This window comes from Patiria miniata, unplaced genomic scaffold (assembly GCF_015706575.1).
Source record: "Patiria miniata isolate m_02_andy unplaced genomic scaffold, ASM1570657v1 HiC_scaffold_26, whole genome shotgun sequence".
Classification (NCBI taxonomy): Eukaryota; Metazoa; Echinodermata; class Asteroidea; order Valvatida; family Asterinidae; genus Patiria; species Patiria miniata.
Genome location: NW_024037065.1, coordinates 9,729,496 through 9,748,403, shown reverse-complemented (window position 1 = coordinate 9,748,403; position 18,908 = coordinate 9,729,496). Strand labels below are relative to the sequence as shown.

The 18,908-nt window shown below is 41.0% G+C and overlaps 2 protein-coding genes across 2 annotated transcripts; both read right to left on the bottom strand.

Annotated features, from left to right (window-relative positions):
- Positions 1-5,468: 5,468 nt before the first annotated feature.
- LOC119733944 (monocarboxylate transporter 12-like) lies at positions 5,469-13,600 on the bottom strand. The gene is made up of 3 exons (XM_038207304.1): positions 13,552-13,600; positions 5,819-6,649; positions 5,469-5,575 (listed from the first exon to the last, which is right to left on the bottom strand). Exons 1-3 carry the CDS (start codon positions 13,598-13,600, stop codon positions 5,469-5,471), a joined length of 987 nt encoding a protein of 328 aa, XP_038063232.1.
- A 504-nt stretch (positions 13,601-14,104) lies between these two features.
- Positions 14,105-18,025, bottom strand: LOC119733943 (uncharacterized protein K02A2.6-like). Its single transcript, XM_038207303.1, has one exon. The coding sequence runs from the start codon at positions 18,023-18,025 to the stop codon at positions 14,105-14,107; it is 3,921 nt and encodes a 1,306-aa protein (XP_038063231.1).
- Between the last annotated feature and the right edge of the window lie 883 nt (positions 18,026-18,908).

The following is an 18,908-nucleotide window of genomic DNA, read 5'->3' as shown; positions in this document are numbered from 1 at the left end:
ACGTCGCCTGCACCGTAGCGCAAACGTGCGATGCGCTTGGCAGCAATAGGATCTTTTAGACGACATTATATAGGGCCTACTGTTTAAGTTAGTATTGTCCTTGCTAAGGCCAGATTAAAAATACAATACATTCAATGATAAGGATGGGATTGCAAGTAATGATAATGCATTCCAGTCCTTGAAGGTTGGAGGGGGACAATATTTCCTAAGAAGGATTAGGATTAATTACGACTTTTGACGATATTGTTTTCGGTGTATTCTTTCACGTGTTTTTTTTCCCGGGGGATAACTCTTTATTTTCAACAATAACAAATCATATTTAAACATAAGCACATTTAAATAGGAGTTCATACAAACCCAAAACATGGCAATTCAAACAATTACTCTTGGAAAAGTGCAGAAAAGGAATCCCATTTACAGTAAAATTTCTCAACATTATCATTACAAATAAACATATATTTTTCCACGGAGTAGTAGTTCTTCACATCCTTTTTTAGAACCAGGAAAGAGGGCACTTTCTCAATCATTTTCATTTTATAAATATGGAAACGGCAAATTAATAAAATTAAGTTAAACTTTGCACTCAAAGTCAGCTTTGCCAAACAAACACATTTCATTATCTAGGGTAATGGTAAATTTGGTTTTGTCCTTGATCCACAAAACCACTGAACCCCAAAATGAGACTGTGTAAACACATGAGCAAAAGAGATGGGTAAGAGTTTCATCTTCATTTTTACAAAATGTACATTGGTTCGTCGTGGACTTATTGATTTTAAACAGAAAGTGTTTCGTACCGAGAATTATATGAATTAGTCTGTATTGGAACCATCTCAGCCTAGTATCTACAGTGCAATTGAAAGGAATATTCAAAATCAACGACCATTTAGAAATAAAAAGCTAAAGTCTGTTTGTAACTTATTGTTCCATTTGGAAATAAATTTATGAACTACTTTCCTGGTTGAGGCCAGCACTTTGAGAATTCTACGAGAACCTTTTTTGTCCATCAAAAGAATCTTGAAATTAAATGGAATAAAAGGGAATTTAACTGTGCGTGTTTCTAAATCCAACAGTTCCGGAAAGGCTAGCTTGATAGCTCTAACTACACCTCCATATTCCAGGAAATTAGTTCGCATCTTAAACTTCCTTCTAAAATCATTAAATGACAGAAATGTACCTTTGTCGTCAACAAGATCAAAAATGTAATTGACTCCTGCAGACTCCCAATGCTTGTAATAAATGCATTTTTTGCACACCTCGATTTGATCATTATGCCACAGCGTATTCAATAGAACATCTTCAGCAGTCACCGGAATGTGAGCTTGGGTAAATTTAGACCACGATGTAAGGACATCCATCCAAAAGGGGTGCTTTTCCAAGGTTTCTTTGTTTGTATATTGCAAAGAACCTCCTTCGAAAGAGAGCATAGAAGAGACTCCCATAATCTTACGGCGTAAAAAAACCCCAACCACAATTCTGGTCAGCAGCCAGGAGTTTGCGTAGCCAAGTAATTTTCAATGCATACATATAATCCCTAACGTCTATCATACGCAGCCCACCTTCGCTATAATCTTGAACCATTTGATTTCTACTAAAAACCCTGTCATTACCGCCCCAAATAAATTAAAAAAACAGAGAATTTAATTCATTGACAATATGAACAGGTGGAGCAGGAATAGTTAAGATAAAAAAAGTAAGTAAGTTTAATTTTTTTCTATTTGTATTTTTTTCTTTTAGTCCCACTATTCAACCTCGTCCCCAGTGCTTACTTTATTTCCAACCTCGTTTCCAATAGTAAGCCCTGGATAGGAAACTTTCTACCTGTATCCTGATTCGATACCGCAATTTGCTAGTAATGGATTTTTACCGTGTAGTTGGTGTTGTTATTTCCAATGAATCTTAGGTCCGGTAGCCTCCGGTAATACATTGTAATACAATTTATGTCACGTGACTAAAACGGGAGGAATTCCTCTTTTTCCGAAAATGTCCGAAGTTTGCCGAATTCATTTCGTCGACAATCGGATAGTGCCCGAGCATTTCCGAGCATAATATAGGTTTTATTAACTGCTAATTGCTTATTAAAAACTTAAAAAACTAGTTCATAATTAATATCCATTGCTTTCAATTAGAAAACTTGAAATTCAACAACGATTTTGTACTCGGATCGTATACGAGGGCGAACTTTTTGTTGCGTCATGTACTAGTTTGAATTTGACGACCGTTACTGGCATTTTCCAAAACTCGGCGTGGTCTCAATTCGGCTCCGCCTGCGAACAGTGCTATTTGGGTGTCTAACTTGGAAGATTCCAGGTGAAAATTAGTGAATGTTTTTTTACAGAATTATAAAACTGTATATCATAACTGTATGATATATGAAGCAAGTGATTTATTTCAAAAAATTTGATCGGACGGAACATTAAAAGCTTTAAGTGATAAAGCGCAATCGGAAACGAAGCCGAGCTTCGAAAAAGGTTGTCAATGTCGTCATGTTTATTTTTAGCCACGGAGGCTGCCTGACCTAAGATTCATCAGGAATAGTCAGAATCTTTTGGTCTGGGAACCAGACTACGAAAAATGGTGATTATTTTTCCCCTCGTGATGTTGATGCATGTAGGTCTACATCGAGCTAATTAAAACCAATAACCAAATAGATAATTAGTATGATTTAAAGGCTGTGAAGGTGATAGATGGCTAGGCGTCTGGCTGCAGATGTTTCCCTCGTATTTGTGGATTTTCGTTTGAATGAATTTTGTGCATACAGGATTTTCAAAAAAACAGTGCCCCATTTTGGGGCGATGGCTTCGGAAAGAGTGAGGGCCCCCCCAAGAAATCCCTCGAGTTCGAGTCCGAAAGGGAGGCTTTTTAAAAGGTTACGAGAATTAAGAGAAAGTGAAGATCAAGATGCCTCAAAGTTTTATACGCGACCGATAGGCATTCGGGCTATTTCGCAAACATGTATTATCTTCAAATCAGCAACGGCTTGTTTCATACACTTTTTTCAAGACAAATACAGGCAAAAGTACGGAGACACTCAACATCCTAGTAATCTATCGATGATGATCTACCACCGGGATATATAGATGAATGATTTGTTATGGGCAGACAAACGTCGCCTGCACCGTAGCGCAAACTTGCGATGCGCTTGGCAGCAATAGGATCTTCTAGACGAAATTATATAGGGCCTACTGTTTAAGTTAGTACTTGTACTTGCTAAGGCCAGATTAAAAATACAATACATTCAATGATGAGGATGAGATTGCAAGTGATGATAATGCATTCCAGTCCTTGAAGGTTGGAGGGGGACAATATTTCCTAAGAAGGCTTAGGATTAATCACGACTTTTGACGATATTGTTTTCGGTGTATTCTTTCAAGTGCCAAAAAGGTTGTCAATTTTTAATTTTTTGCTATTTATAATTTTTTTCTTTTAGTCCCACTATTCAACTTCGTCCCCATTGCTTACTTTATTTCCAACCTTGTTTCCAATAGTAAGCCCTGGATAGGAAACTTTCTCCCTGTATCCTGATTCGATACCGCATTTTGCTAGTAATGGATTTTTACCGTGTAGTTGGTGTTGTTATATCCAACGTGCATTACGTGTTTTCACGATCATTGTAATTAAAACATCCACGCCTTCTCAAAAATACTCCTTTCCTTTCAAGTTTGCTTTTATTAACCTGAAATGTAATACTGCAAATTGGCGGGCCAGATCGTAACATTTTAACTTTAAAAAAAAATGTGTTTTCATGACTTACAGCGCGACGAATTGATGTTGTTTTTACCCCAGACACCGCATACAAAAACAAACGCTAATGTAACGCACGTGTAGGCGCCAGACTATTCCTCATTTGCATACGTGTTCAAAAATCTTGCACATGCAAATGATCCAATACCAGGGTGAGAGAGTTCATAACTTAAAGGAAACATGCAGTGGAAATTCAGCTCATCTTGTTTTCATGCACATTACTATGTGTTGCAACAATACATACAAGATCTTAATACTTGTTTTCTTTGGAAGTGACAAGAAAGTGGTATTTTTTAAATTATTAGTAAATCCTTTCATCAATATATAAGAGGGCGCTATTTTGCTTTTGTCAAACAAGGTACTCCTTGCCAAAGGTGCGTTATGAACAGTACAAAAATAAGTCCTTCAAAATTACCCACAACATTATTTTTTGAAGAAATATTTGCCACTACGATTGTCCAAATAAGCTGTTTTACATGATAAATAATAAAGAGCGGAATTTACTCCAAGAAAATGAAGAAAACTTTGATATATATTTGTATACACAAAGCTATGGAGACGGTTCTACCTTGAATGACATCACGCTTTGGCTCATGAATATGGAAATTTTCATTAGCATAAAAACTTTGAAACTTAAAATGTTGAAATTTCTCTTTTTTACTGCTTCCGAGGAGGTGGAAACTTCATAGTTACATGGCAAGAAAGCTGTTTTAAATGTATTTAAGTCATATAAATCCTATTACATGTTCCCGTTAACTGGACAGTGTTTCATAAAAAAATTGTCTACCCGACCACTCTGCGTTTGTAACAACAAACGCGAACCTCTAGTTATTTCCCCCCTCCCCGTGATGTTGATGCATGTAGGTCTACATCGAGCAAATTAAAACTAATAACCAAATAGATATTTAGTATGATTGAAAGGCTGTGAATGTGACAGATGGCTAGGCGTCTGGCTGCAGATGTTTCCCTCGTAATTGTGGATCTTCATTTGAATGAATTTTGTGCATACAGCATTTTGAAAAAACAGTGTCCAATTTTGGGGTGATGGCTTTGGAAAGAGTGAGGACCCCGTCCCCCCCCCCCCAGTAGGCGCCAGACTATTCCTAATTTGCATACGTGTTCAAAAAACTTGCACATGCAAATGATCCAATACCAGGGTGAGAGAGCAGGTAGTGGTGGGCGCGTACTGCTCGACACCCCGGGGACGAGGTTTGCCACGATTGGACCTTGGTGATAATGTGGCCTATTTTCGAGTAGTATAATAGGGGTGTAAGTGGCGCCACCAACGTCAAAATAGTCCGCCCCAAAAACAAAACCCCAATTTTTTTCTGCGGCCAAAAATTGTGGGCAAAATTTTTTGACAACAATTTTACCTCTAAAAAATTTGAAAAAAAAAATGGGAGGCCCCCCCCCCCAAGCCATATCCTGGGTGCGCCACTGCCATGCTGCATTATCATACTCGGATGAATGTTGTTCACACGAGGTATGGCAAGATTGCCACACCCATAGAAATCGCAACAACACCAGACACAGACCAAAAGGCATAAAGCCAGGAAAAGGCATAAAGCCAGGAAAAGGCATAAAGCCAGGATTGCGTGCAACTAATCTTTAATTGATCAAAACACACTTGTTCAATGTACATTATGTCCTTATGCTTCTGTTTCAACTCCGATCGACTCACAGTCAATTATGAAATCCTCCAATGGAAAAAACTCTCCAAGGTTCTACTATTGAGAATATCTTAGTATCAGCAAAGGCACCAGTGGTACAGCCTGCACGCTGCCTATCAGTAGAAAGGCTGCTGTGTAACTTCCGGTCAAGTCGTAAACCAAACCTTAAAACAGAAAGAAGGTAAAATTGAAATCGGGAAGTCTCGAAGAATGGTTTGACATTGTTGATCTTTTACGCTATTGTATGGTGTGATGCACATTGCCAGTGATGCCACACAAGTAACACCATGAATTAAAGTGCTTCCTAATAATTATTACTTGTATGTTGAAACTACATACTAGACTACTCCATGCAGTGAAGAAAGTGGCGTAAGGAAACGACACTCATTTATTAGGCTTATACGTACCAGGCAGAAATCCCAAAGCGACTAATAATAGCGTCACCTTTAGCCCGATCCAGCCAAAAGCACCCGCCAATAGCTCGACACCAAGAACCTGCTTGACGAGAACATCCATCTGGCAGGACAAGACCCCGTCACTGAACAAAATCAGCACCGCTGACGTCATCATTGGCCAAAAAGAAGTCAGCAAAGAGGAGGCAAGGTACGAGACGGAACTCATAACGAGGCAAACGGCAACCAGAGTCCACGAGGACATCACTCCGCGGTCGGTGATCGGTCCCTGACTGATTGTACCAAACAGGTTCGCAACGCCCGCGATGGTCACGAAAGACCCCGCCTCCTCCAAAGTGAACCCGTTGGACTGCGCCTGGGACACGAAATACACAATCCACATGAGGTACGCGTAGATATTGCAGCAAGATATGACGGCCACCAACCAGTAGCGCGAATTGAGAAGTAGTCCCACCTCGAAGTTCTTAGAGACGAACTTCCACAGCGAACCACAGTGAGAACGGAGAGTGCTCTCATGTGCTGATGACGAATTAGTGTGTTCGGTCTGGGGGAGCGTTTGGTATGCGTTTGACTGATCGAGCTCAGGCTGCCTCGTTGCTACCATAACGGCGCCACTCGCAACAGAATGCATGGTGATGGCTCCCACTAGTAACATGGTTCCTCTCCAGCCGTAGGTGTCTAAGAAAAGCTGGACCAGGGGCGCGAAGACGATCAGTCCCACGGAGGAGCCGGTCTGTGCGATGCCATTGGCTGTGGCGTAGTTCTTGGTAAAACAGCGTCCGACAGCCTCCTTTGCAACGACATTAGATATACCTATGGCAGTACCTTCAAAGATATAATATAAAAAAAGTATCCCCTACTTGATCTACGTTAATTGCCAAAAACTAGCAACTAATATCTCACATATACAAATGTCTCATTGTAACCCCGATTATGTACATTGCTTTATACATAGTTTTTCCTGCACATTTTGAAACTTAATTTTGAAACTTAGTTTGCTTTTCATAATAAATAATTATAGGCCTACTTATTTCTTGCTTGAAATGGAAAATACGCAATTTCATTTGCCTGTGTATACCCTATTTCTTTCAGTTGTTGACGCATAAAATTGTCAACGAACTAAATAAATATTGAAAAAGATTACAATTTTGCATAGTAATTGTTACATGAAAAATGCTTATTTAAGGTTTAAAGACCTACGTTACACGGAGACTAACAGACACAAAAAAGTAAATATGTAGAAATGAACAGATGAAAACGTAAAAATACGGAAGATGGCCACAATTATGAGATGAATTTGAATGAAATTAATATAACATTGATTGCAAAATGACGGAATCGATTCATCTATTGCACGTTCAGCAATAATTGCAGACGACGAAATTGAATTGTCTTTCACGAAAAAGTATGGCGAAAATGAGCGACCAAAGACGAAATTGAAAATGATGTATGCAGGATCATGAATTTTCAAGACGAAATTGAGGTCATTACAGAACCGAGCCCAATCTAACTAATGCATTTTGGGGGTAATTAGCGCCTCTGCGCTCTTATCTGAGATTAAGTAGGTATCCGTTACACTGAGTGGAGCCCAGGACTAACCGACATTATTGCCACTTCAGGAGTGGTTATTATTAGTTACGCAACACACAATACGCCGCACACAAACCCTTTACACCCCCGTGGTCAGCATTATGCCCGTGTGAAGCAATTATTAAGATGTTCATCTCAACTTGAAGGTTCAACAGCATGCTAGCTCTGCGTTATATACTTCGTACACAACTGACGACTGGGATTTGATGTATCATTGTCACGTTAGGTATACAATTTCCTTAAAACAAATGGATACAACAAAATTGATAAGAAACATTAAAAAATAATTACACGAAAAGTTCATTTCAGCTGATGTCGTAGATTCTCTTGTATTTTGCACTGAATCACACACTCAATGCATTTATTGACAACTTCCTATAATAAGGGAATAAATGTGTGCTCCGGAGGTTTTTATCACTAGAGTCTGGGTGCTGATAATTACCCGAGCCGGAGGCGAGGGTAATGAAGCGGTATTAAACAGAGTGATAAATACCGACCGAGCACATATTTATTCCCATTCATAAATACCTTATCCGTAAAAAAAAAATCTAATAATTCGTTCAAAAAATCCCGATTTTGTTCAACAAGTTCACTTCATGCTTTTTGAAACATCCCTCTAGCAAAATAATGGAGTGTTCAGCTGGCGAGTAAGATGTAAACAACCCTTTTATGGAGATTGACGCGCGCGTAACATGTTCTGCGCGATGTCACGCAGAACGCACCTGGGGCGTTGCGTTTTGAATTTAGAACTATAAAATTCTGACTCGCTTGTAGTGTTGCGCATGCCTACGTGAGGATTGTGAACGTTCAACCAATGAAACGGTAAGAGGCACTGGATTTTTAGGAGTCCACATTTTATTGTGACACTGGAAAAGTGTTTAAGACCAGCTTGCCATGTCTTTAACCTTTATCATCCGTTTAAGACCGGCCACGTGACGGACTCTCGACCAATAGGAATAGCTAAACTGTCTGAGGTATTTATGAATGTGATTTATTGAGGTACTGATATGCCAATGAACATTAAAAGTGTGAAATACAAATACTGTACAAAAATGAAAAAGCACGGTACACACATGGGTCTAGTATACCCAATCTAGGTAAAGCATGATACATCAAGCAATCAGTTCAGACCCCACATGATTAAACTTGTGACAAACTTGCACTGCCGCTGGAACAAACTTTTGCCATGGGGTGCTGGAATAAAGGACGGACAAAATTAATGCGAAAGCGGAGCGCAAAGCCCTTACGTCGTGGCTTAATTTGGAATATAGATGCTCTGTGGTGCAATCTGGGGGTGATTCCTGGCCACTTTCATTTGACTTTGCTAGCAAACGTTTTTTTGAGATTATGAAGACAATTTAATTCATTATTTTGTTTAGAATATACTGTTGCTCTTAAAACGTTTAACTGTACTGAAAAGTGGAGAACGCTGTATTTTTATCTCCATTATTGGTTCCATTTCATTCTGGAAAAAGAATTGTATCGTTATGCAAGACATCGCATGTAAATATTATTGTTGCAAGGCTGCTTTCTTACATTTAGTACATTCCTTCGTGTATGTTTTGTTTTATTACGGCGTGGGGCCACAGGGCCAGGGGCTGCTTTAGTTCTATCTCACCAAACAATGTAGCCCTCGATCCTTAACAACCAATCCAAAGAACAAGAAGAAGAACTGAATGACTGTTTTCGAAGATGTGAAAATATGAATGCAGTTTGCTTTTCATAATAACTAATTATAGGCCTACTTATTTCTTGCGTGAAATGGAAAATATACGCAATTTCATTTGCCTGTGTATACCCTATTTCTTTCAGTTGTTGACGCATAAAATTGTCAACGAACTAAATAAATATTGAAAAAGATTACAATTTTGCATAGTAATTGTTACATGAAAAATGCTTATTTAAGGTTTAAAGACCAACGTTACACGGAGACTAACAGACACAAAAAAAGTAAATATGTAGAAATGAACAGATGAAAACGTAAAAATACGGAAGATGGCCTACAATTATGAGATGAATTTGAATGAAATTAATATAACATTGATTGCAAAATGACGGAATCGATTCATCTATCGCACGTTCAGCAATTGCAGACAACGAAATTGAATTGTCTTTCACGAAAAAAGTATGGCGAAAATGAGCGACCAAAGACGAAATTGAAAATGATGTAAGCAGGATCATGAATTTTCAAGACGAAATTGAGGTCATTACAGAACCGAGCCCAATCTAGCTAATGCATTTTGGGGGTAATTAGCGCCTCTGCGCTCTTATCTGAGATTAAGTAGGTATCCGTTACACTGGGTGGAGCCCAGGACTAACCGACATTATTGCCACTTCAGGAGTGGTTATTATTAGTTACGCAACACAATACGCCGCACACAGACCCTTTACACCCCCGTGGTCAGCATTATGCCCGTGTGAAGCAATTATTAAGATGTTCATCTCAACTTGAAGGTTCAACAGCATGCTAGCTCTGCGTTATATACTTCGTACACAACTGACGACTGGGATTTGATGTATCATTGTCACGTTAGGTATACAATTTCCTTAAAACAAATGGATACAACAAAATTTATAAGAAACATTAAAAAATAATGACACGAAAAGTTCATTTCAGCTGCTGTCGTAGATGCTCTTGTATTTTGCACTGAATCACACACTCAATGCATTTATTGACAACTTCCTATAATGTGATTTATTGAGGTACTGATATGCCAATGAACATTAAAAGTGTGAAATACAAATACTGTACAAAAATGAAAAAGCACGGTACACACATGGGTCTAGTATACCCAATCTAGGTAAAGCATGATACATCAAGCAATCAGTTCAGACCCCGCATGATTAAACTTGTGACAAACTTGCACTGCCGCTGGAACAAACTTTTGCCATGGGGTGCTGGAATAAAGGACGGATAAAATTAATGCGAAAGCGGAGCGCAAAGCCCTTACGTCGTGGCATAATTTGGAATATATATGCTCTGTCGTGCAATCTGGGGGCGATTCCTGTCCACTTTCATTTGACTTTGTTAGCAAAAGTTTTTTGAGATTATGAAGACAATTTATTCATTATTTTGTTTAGAATATACTGTTGCATTGTATCGTTATGCATGACATCGCATGTAAATATTATTGTTGCAAGGCTGCTTTCTTACATTTAGTAAATTCCTTCGTGTATGTTTTGTTTTATACGGCGTGGGGCCACAGGGCCAGGGGCCGCTTTAGTTCTATCTCACCAAACAATGTAGCTCTCGATGTATGCATTGTTATTTGTTTGTTACAGAGAATGGCAAATATAAAAGACTAAAAGACCGAATGCATCTTTATGTTTATGCTCGGTAGATAGCAAGTTTGGGGCTAGGCAAGGATTTATCGGTCTACTGAGATTTTATGAGGAAAAAGTTGCAGAGGATGATGAATAGCTTTTTTATGGCAGGGATTTATCGGTCTACTGAGATTTTATGAGAAAAAAACTTGCAGAGGTAAAACATGAATAGCTTTTTTATTATAACGAAACTACACTGGAATTGTAGCATGACTATAGTTTCAATAAAAGCCCGTCCCACTCCTTTTAGGTTGGGGTTGTGTCACGGTGAACCTTGCTATTTGTTAATCTTGAGTACAAAATGCTAGCAACGTCAATGAAACTTTTAAATGAAAAGAAAAACCTTCAGGGGCAAGGTATAAACATTTGCCCCTATTAAAAGATCGAATGAAAAAAATCCTGGCAAGCATAAACAACTTTGCCACCATCGTCATGGCCGAGGTTATTGCTTCTGGGTCAAAGCTTCCATCATGGCGGAAATATCATAGATATGTCATAATTTTGGATACCTTGAGAAGAAATATCGATTCTGCACTGCCTGAAGATTTAGAAAATACCTCCTCTTGATATTTTACAGTGTTGAGCTAGACTTTCGAAGCGCCGCGCTTAGCCGCGGCAAAACTAGAAACGAACAAAACGAAGGAGATATTTGTAGAGCAAGCATAATGTATAGCGTAGCGGCGCAATTTCATCGTCGCGTAGAACACTGCTGGCTGGAACACATTTTTGCCTAGGAGAAGGGGGTGCTGAAGCATATTCCAGCACCCCAATCTAAAAAGTTGGGGGTGCTGCAGCATCCACAGCACCCCCGTTCCCGGGGGCTTGAAACTTGACTGTTATTATTCAGAAACTTAGACCATGCTTCCAGAAGAAGCATTAGGCTATGCCCATACGGAAGATTATGGAAAACAACATGGTCAGTAAAAACCATTGGCCAGAGGTTTTTTTTATGGAAGTCGGCCTAGTGGCCCAAGTGCCATTTTGTTACATATTTTCAGAAGCTGTCAAAGAAACAGAAAATAAGTAGGAGAAAAACACCTTCCTTCATATTACTGTTCCACAAAATTGAGCTTAAATACATAAATTATTTGTTATTCGAAAACAGCTTCATCGTGTGTACTTAACGAAAAGTTAAAACCACAAACGTGCGACTGCAAGGCGAAATAACTTTTGACGTTTTAAGAAAACCCCGAACTGATGACTAATAAACACATAAATCTCATATTGGGTATAAACTTCTCTAAGTCATAGATGCAATTTGTATAATTATATGTTTGAGTACTATTAGGCTGACATTACAGTGCTTTTTAATCGTTTTTTTTGTTGTTGCGAAGACTATTGTTTTGTACTGCGGAAAAGAAATTGTATGAATGTTCAATCAACCAACCAAGAGATAATGAACTGACTTGTATGGGTTGTTAGTTTTTCGTTGACTGAATTGAGTGGCGATTACTTGAGTACAAAATGAGTACAAAAATTGTTTTGAGTACACCTACTTCTGAATATTCAAAACACTCTGTAAAAAGGATGACATATCACCAAACTATTGGATATTTGTCCAGATTTTATTTGAACATAGGCCCTGTGAAGTGTTGCATATTTCCAGAGTGATTCAGTCATCGGATTTCTTTTGAAAAATAAATTAGAGCTTACTTTGATCATAGCTCAATGCTTTGATTCACCTTCCCACTATAAGGGGAGAAATTCTGTTGACAATTTAAAGCTTATTTTAATCGGCGCTCTTCATAAGGGGCGGATTTAAAATGTTGACAATTTAGAGCTTAATTACTTTGATTCGCCCTCTCAACAAAGGGACGGATTTCAATTTAACGTTGAGAGCTGACTTTGATTCGCCCTCTTAATATTAGGGTCGATTTCTGTTGCCAATTTAGAGCACTCTTTGATTCACCCTCTCAATAATAAGGTGCGGATTTCTGTGGACAACTTAGAGGTTAAACTCACCGTCCCAGTTAAGGTGGCGGATTTCTGATGACAATTAAACTGAGGAGTAATTACTTTGATTCGCCCTCCAAAAATTGGGGGCGGATTTTTAAAGTTAGGGGGCCTATATTGATTCGCATTCCCAATAAGGGTGCACATTTCTGTTGACAATATAAAGCTCATTTTGACCCCCCCCCCCCAATTTAAAAGTTAAACATATTCAGAAACAAAATCCTTTAAAGACCCATCTTAAAAACAAGAAAAAAAGATTTTATGAATCGTATTGTTTGCCTAACCAGGATTGTAAATAAAGACATTGTATACTACAGTTGTTGGCAGTTGTTGGAACAAGTATTCTGAGTCAATTTCTTTGTTGTTCCAAACAGTCAGAATACACAATAAATTGTCTTTTTGTGTGTGTGATGAAACAGGTTTTAGGGTCATTGCGTTAAAATGTTGATATTCTCTGAACGGATTGAGCAAATTCAGTATTTTTTCATCTAACAATAGCTTATGAAATTGGCTTTCCAGTCATTATTATTTTGGTACTACATATTGTTTTAAATATGAAATTTATTTTGGGGGGTTTGCCTCCGCCTTTTGTTTTACTCACCCATTAATAGCATTTGGTTGGCCAATTATAAAGTGTTCAGACAAGCCTACGCGAAAAGTAATCCCAAGGTTCATATAATTTCACGTCAAAGTCGTCTCGATCTTGATTATATTGTCCTAACCAATGCTAACCATGATCGCTATCCTTGCTCCAAGCATCCAAGAATGCTCCAAGTAAAATTGTTCCTTGCTCTATGCTTGAATCAGCCACCTGAATCACACAGCTACATTGTACATACACAATGTACATGCTATCCTACAATCTAGCTCCATGATAATAGCATCATATGGATGGTCACACACTGGCATGGGTAACGCCTATACTGACCACGGCCTGCAAGTCACTGCTCTTAGCTAGTGGATCAGTTACAACTGACCAAAAGTGTAATATGTTAGGGAAATAACTGGAACGGACTCACCGTAAACCATAGACACTGATAGAGTAAGATTCGTTCATAGCGAGCTGCCATCTTGGAACTCCTTTTATTTGATAACATGTAGTTCGTGCCATACGACATCTCCCCCTTTTCTAGAACAAAATAAACTGGTTAAGAAAACACATTTACAATGCACATGATTGAGTCTGGGTGTTCAATGTTAGAAAGTGTCTGCAAAATGTTGAGTGTTCCAAATCAGCTCCTAGAGTCCAATGTTCTTGGTTCAAGCAGATTTCTAGAGTTCTTGAATTAAATCAGAATGAATTTGTAATTCAGAGATGAGTGCGAGATAATGCAAGATTGATTGATTTTAACCGAGTAATGAGTGATTGAGTGATGGAGTGATTGAGTGATGGAGTGAGGACAGTTCAGTGTTCTAGTACATGACGTAATCCTGCTGCCATGCTGGTGGTTTCCTCATTCGCTGAGACTGTCTCACTCCCTGTTGCTGAGCATCTGGGTTTTGTTGGACTGGATCCTCCAGTTGGATCTCGAAGTCTGGCTCAGGTGGTGGTTGTGGCATCCGGACAATATGCCGCCTGTTCCGACGATATTCTGCGCCATTCACTCTCACGATGTAAGAACGGGGTGTGTCTGCTTTACAGAGGACCTCTCCGATTGGACCAAGTTTGCCCTTTGTTCTGATCTTCACCCGGGCTCCTGTTTCCAGTTGATCCAATGCCTTGGCGCCATGTTTCTGGTTGAAGTAGACTTCTCCCTTGGACTTGGATGCAGCGTCTGCTTGTTTCAACTTTGTCTGGTTGATTGGTTTCTGAAGGAGATTCTTGGGCAACATTGGTAGGGTAGTGCGTAACTCTCGGCCCATCATCAGACTTGCCGGACTGACACCAAGACTTGGAAGTGGGGTCGCGCGGTATGTCATGAGAGCTCGTATGGGATCTGGTTGACGCAGGATACTCTTGGCCACATGGACAGCTTTTTCGGCCTGCCCATTTGCTTGGGGATAGTGTGGACTGGTGGTAATGTGGTTGAAGCCAAACTCTCTAGCAAACTGTTGAAACTCTCCCAGGAATTGTGGGCCGTTATCTGATACGACAACTTCAGGGATCCCATATCGTGCAAAGGTAGTTTTCATGAAGTTGATGACTGCTAAGGCTGTTGTCTTCACAAGGTGATGAATCTCGATCCACCTCGAGTAGTAGTCAACGATCACTAAGTACACCTTCCCTTTCAGCTCTGCAAGATCGCACGCGATTCGTTGCCATGCTCGTTGGGGTAAAGGTGTTGACATCAGGGGTTCCGCCTTCTGTGCTGGTTGCTTTTCTCTGCAAAACTCGCATTGTTGAATGTGCTGCGCGATGTCAGTACCGATTCCAGGCCACCATATGGCTTGATTTGCACGGAGTCGGCTCTTGGTGACCCCATGGTGACCCTCATGGAGTTTCTCCAGCATTTCCTGCTGCATCTTCTGTGGGATGATGATGCGGTCCCCATATGTCAGTATGCCGTTGATCTGGCTTATCTTATCTTGTTCCTCCCAGTATCGCTTGACATCAGGATCTACGTCCTTGATGTACTTCGGCCAGCCGTCTTTCACGTACGACGATACTAGGGACAATACGTTGTCTTGCACTGTCTCATCTGTGATTTCTGCAAGTTTGGCATCCGAGGCTGGCCACTGGCTTGTTACCATGCTCACGTGTGCTGCAATTTCTGCTGCGAGATCATCACTGTCATCAGCTGTCTGGTCTGTATGAACTGGAGCTCTAGACAGGGTATCTGCAACGACTAGGGTCTTGCCTGGTGAGTAGACAGCTGTACAGTGGAATTTCATGAGGCGCATCAGTAAGCGCTGGCATCTCAGTGGTGCGTCACAGAGGTCCTTTGAATTGATCAAAGACACCAGTGGTTTGTGGTCGGTTTGTAGGGTCACGTGAAGTCCTCTGATGTAGACATAAAATCTCTCGCATGCCCATACGCTGGCCAACAACTCTTTCTCGATTTGGGCATACTTTCTCTCAGCAGGAGTCAGGGTACGGGAACAGTAAGCGACTGGCTTCCATGTCTCATCTTCGTGCTGCTGTAGTAAGCATCCTCCCAGCCCATAGCTACTGGCATCTGCGCTGACCATGGTAGGTTTAGCGGGGTCATAGAAGGCCAATGTGGGTGATCTGGTGAGGAGTGTCTTGAGGTGTCGGAATGCAATCTTCTGTTGTGCTCCCCACATCCAGTCAACGTTGTCTTTCAGGAGATCAGTGATTGGGGCTGCAACTGATGCTGCGTTCGGGATGAAGCGGGACAACCAATTGACCATGCCCATGAGCCTCTTGACTTCATCCTTTGATGTTGGTGGGGGCATCTGAACGATTGCTGTGATCTTCGAAGGATCAGCATGTATACCATCCTTGTCTAGCTGTAGACCCAGAAAGGTAACCGTCTCTTGAGAAAACTTTGATTTCTCTTTGTTTAGCCGCAAGCCAGCTTTCTGTAGGATTTGGACTACACGATGCACACGTTGATCGTGCTCTGCCTGTGTTCGGCCGGTGATGAGAATATCATCCATGTAGACAACTACCCCATCCAGATTGACGAGTAGGTCACACATAATACGCTGATACAACTCAGGCGCTGATGTGATGCCGAAAGGGAGTCGCGTAAAACAGAAACGCCCAAATGGAGTTATGAAGGTTGTCAATTTCTGACTGTCACTAGCAAGGGGTATCTGCCAAAACCCGTGCTTTGCATCGAGTAAGGAGAACACTTGTGCACCAACAATCTTTCCCAAAACCTCTTCCAGGCTGGGGATAGTGAAACGCTCCCTCTGCACAGCTTTATTCAGTTGTCGCAGATCTACACAGAGTCGAATCTGGTTGTTCTTCTTGGGTACAATCACGATTGGAGCACACCACTCTGTCGGCTCAGTGATGCGCTTCACGATACCTTGGGTTTCCATCTTTTCCAGTTCTTGCTTCAACTGGGGAAGTAGGGGCAAGGGGATTCTGCGAGGAGCGGTCACACAGTATGGAGTAGCGGAGTCGGTTAACTTTATGTTAACCGGTGGGCCTTCAAGACAACCCGTGCCTTCAAACACGTTGTCTCGGTTCACCATGGTGTACACCCGCTGTATCAGACCAAGTGCTTCACATGCTGTCTTGCCAATGACAGGCTGACCACTGGCAAGAATCTGGAACACCAACGAGTACTGACGATTCTTCATTTCACATGACAGTTTCTTTTGTCCAAGAGGTTTGGCCTTGCCACCAAAGTAGCCATGCAAGCGAAGTGTCGTTGGCTGCAATGTCTTATCACTGAGTTTCAGTGATTTGTACACGTTAGCGGGTAGGATGTTGACTTCCGAACCTGTATCTAGCAGGAACTGCACCATCTGTCCCTGCACTTTGATAGGTTGTCTCCACACATCACCATTTAGTATGTCATGGCTGGTGTGATGCACCGTTCCAACGAAGAAATCATTAGTTTCAGTGTCCCCATCATCGCTGTCAGTTGGATCGTGCTGTACTGTATGCAACTTCTTCGGTTTAGCGCGACACACTACCGAGAAGTGACCAAGTTTCTGGCAGTAGTTACACTTTTGTCCACTTGCTGGACAGGATTGGTGGCTTGGATCTCTGCCGCATCTACTGCAGCTCTTCCCGCCTTGTTGAGGTTTGGCACGTGTCTGTGGGGGTGGCTGTTTGAACGATGGCTTGTACGGTTGCTTGTACGGTTGCTTGGCGTTTCGGTGTAGTGCGTGAACTGATACTGTGTCTGCATTAGGGCTGTTCTTAAATTCACGCAAGTCCTTGACAGCTGTTTCAAGGGTTTTGGCCAAGTCCACGGCTGCTTTGAAGGTGAGACCATCTTTGGTGAGAAGATGTTTCTGGATATTGTTGCTGGTCAGACCACACACAAGCCTGTCTCGCAATGCGTCGTCGAGAAACTGGCCAAATTTACATGTACTGGCCAAGTTTTGAAGTGTCATGGCATACTGTGCAATGGTCTCTGATGGCTGTTGATGCCTTTTGTAGAAGCGAAAACGCTCTGACACAACCAGGCGTTTGGGTCCATAGTGGGCGATCAACAACTCACACAGTTCTGTGTATGTTTTCTCAGTTACTGGGGTAGGCTCTGCAAGACTTTTAGCAGTTTTATACACGGTTGGACCGACTGCACTTAACAGAACAGCTGTCTTTTTCTCCTGAGCAATGTCATTTGCTTGAAAATACAAGTTCAGCCGCTCAACATAGTTACGGATATCTTCCACCTCATCATATTTGTCGAGGCGACCGATCAGCGGTGCGCGAGAGTGCGCCCCCTGTTGTGGAGTTTGTGCCATTGTTCTGAACCGTCACTCGTGCGGTGAATTTCCGACGTAAAAATGCCCTTGTTACGTGTCCAAAAAGTCAAGTGACGTTAGAATACTATGCCCTAAATGTCCGCGGGTATATTAGAAACCCACCGCTGCCACCATGTAATATGTTAGGGAAATAACTGGAACGGACTCACCGTAAACCATAGACACTGATAGAGTAAGATTCGTTCATAGCGAGCTGCCATCTTGGAACTCCTTTTATTTGATAACATGTAGTTCGTGCCATACGACAAAAAGTAGGCTCTTATCAGTCTAAACATGCTAAAACATCAGGTAATCCGCTGCAGGGTCTGCATGCTTCATTAGGCTTGAACCTCAGAAACTGAGGTTTGAGAAAATGCATTAGATTGGGCTCAGTTCTGTAATGGTAGCGAAAATGAAACGCGTGTTCAGAGCGATTCTCAATTTCAGACGAAAATGATTGACCGATTTTCAGAAGTGATTGAACATTTCAGGAAATTGGCCGGGAAAACCTGTATTAAACAAATTCGATGGAAATATTATTTAACATTTTAATTAACATTAGATTTATAAGCTCCATGATGACTGGAAAGAAGCTGGAGTATCTCTGCGAATCTGTTTGCTACTAGAATCTGTTTGCTACGAGTGTTAAATTAATCGGGAAAACCGATACATTTCATGTGGAAATTCAATGAAGTTGAAATCGTTGTTTTTCAATGTTTTTTAATACAACCTGCCAGTAACGTGTACAGCAACGCCAGTTGCAGAGAGTTCTCGACGAACGATCCGGCAATGGCCGCTGCACTCATCATCACGCCACACGTCATCATGACGTAACCAGCCCCAAAGCGCCTGCTCACTAATCCTCCGAAAGGAGCTGTGGAGA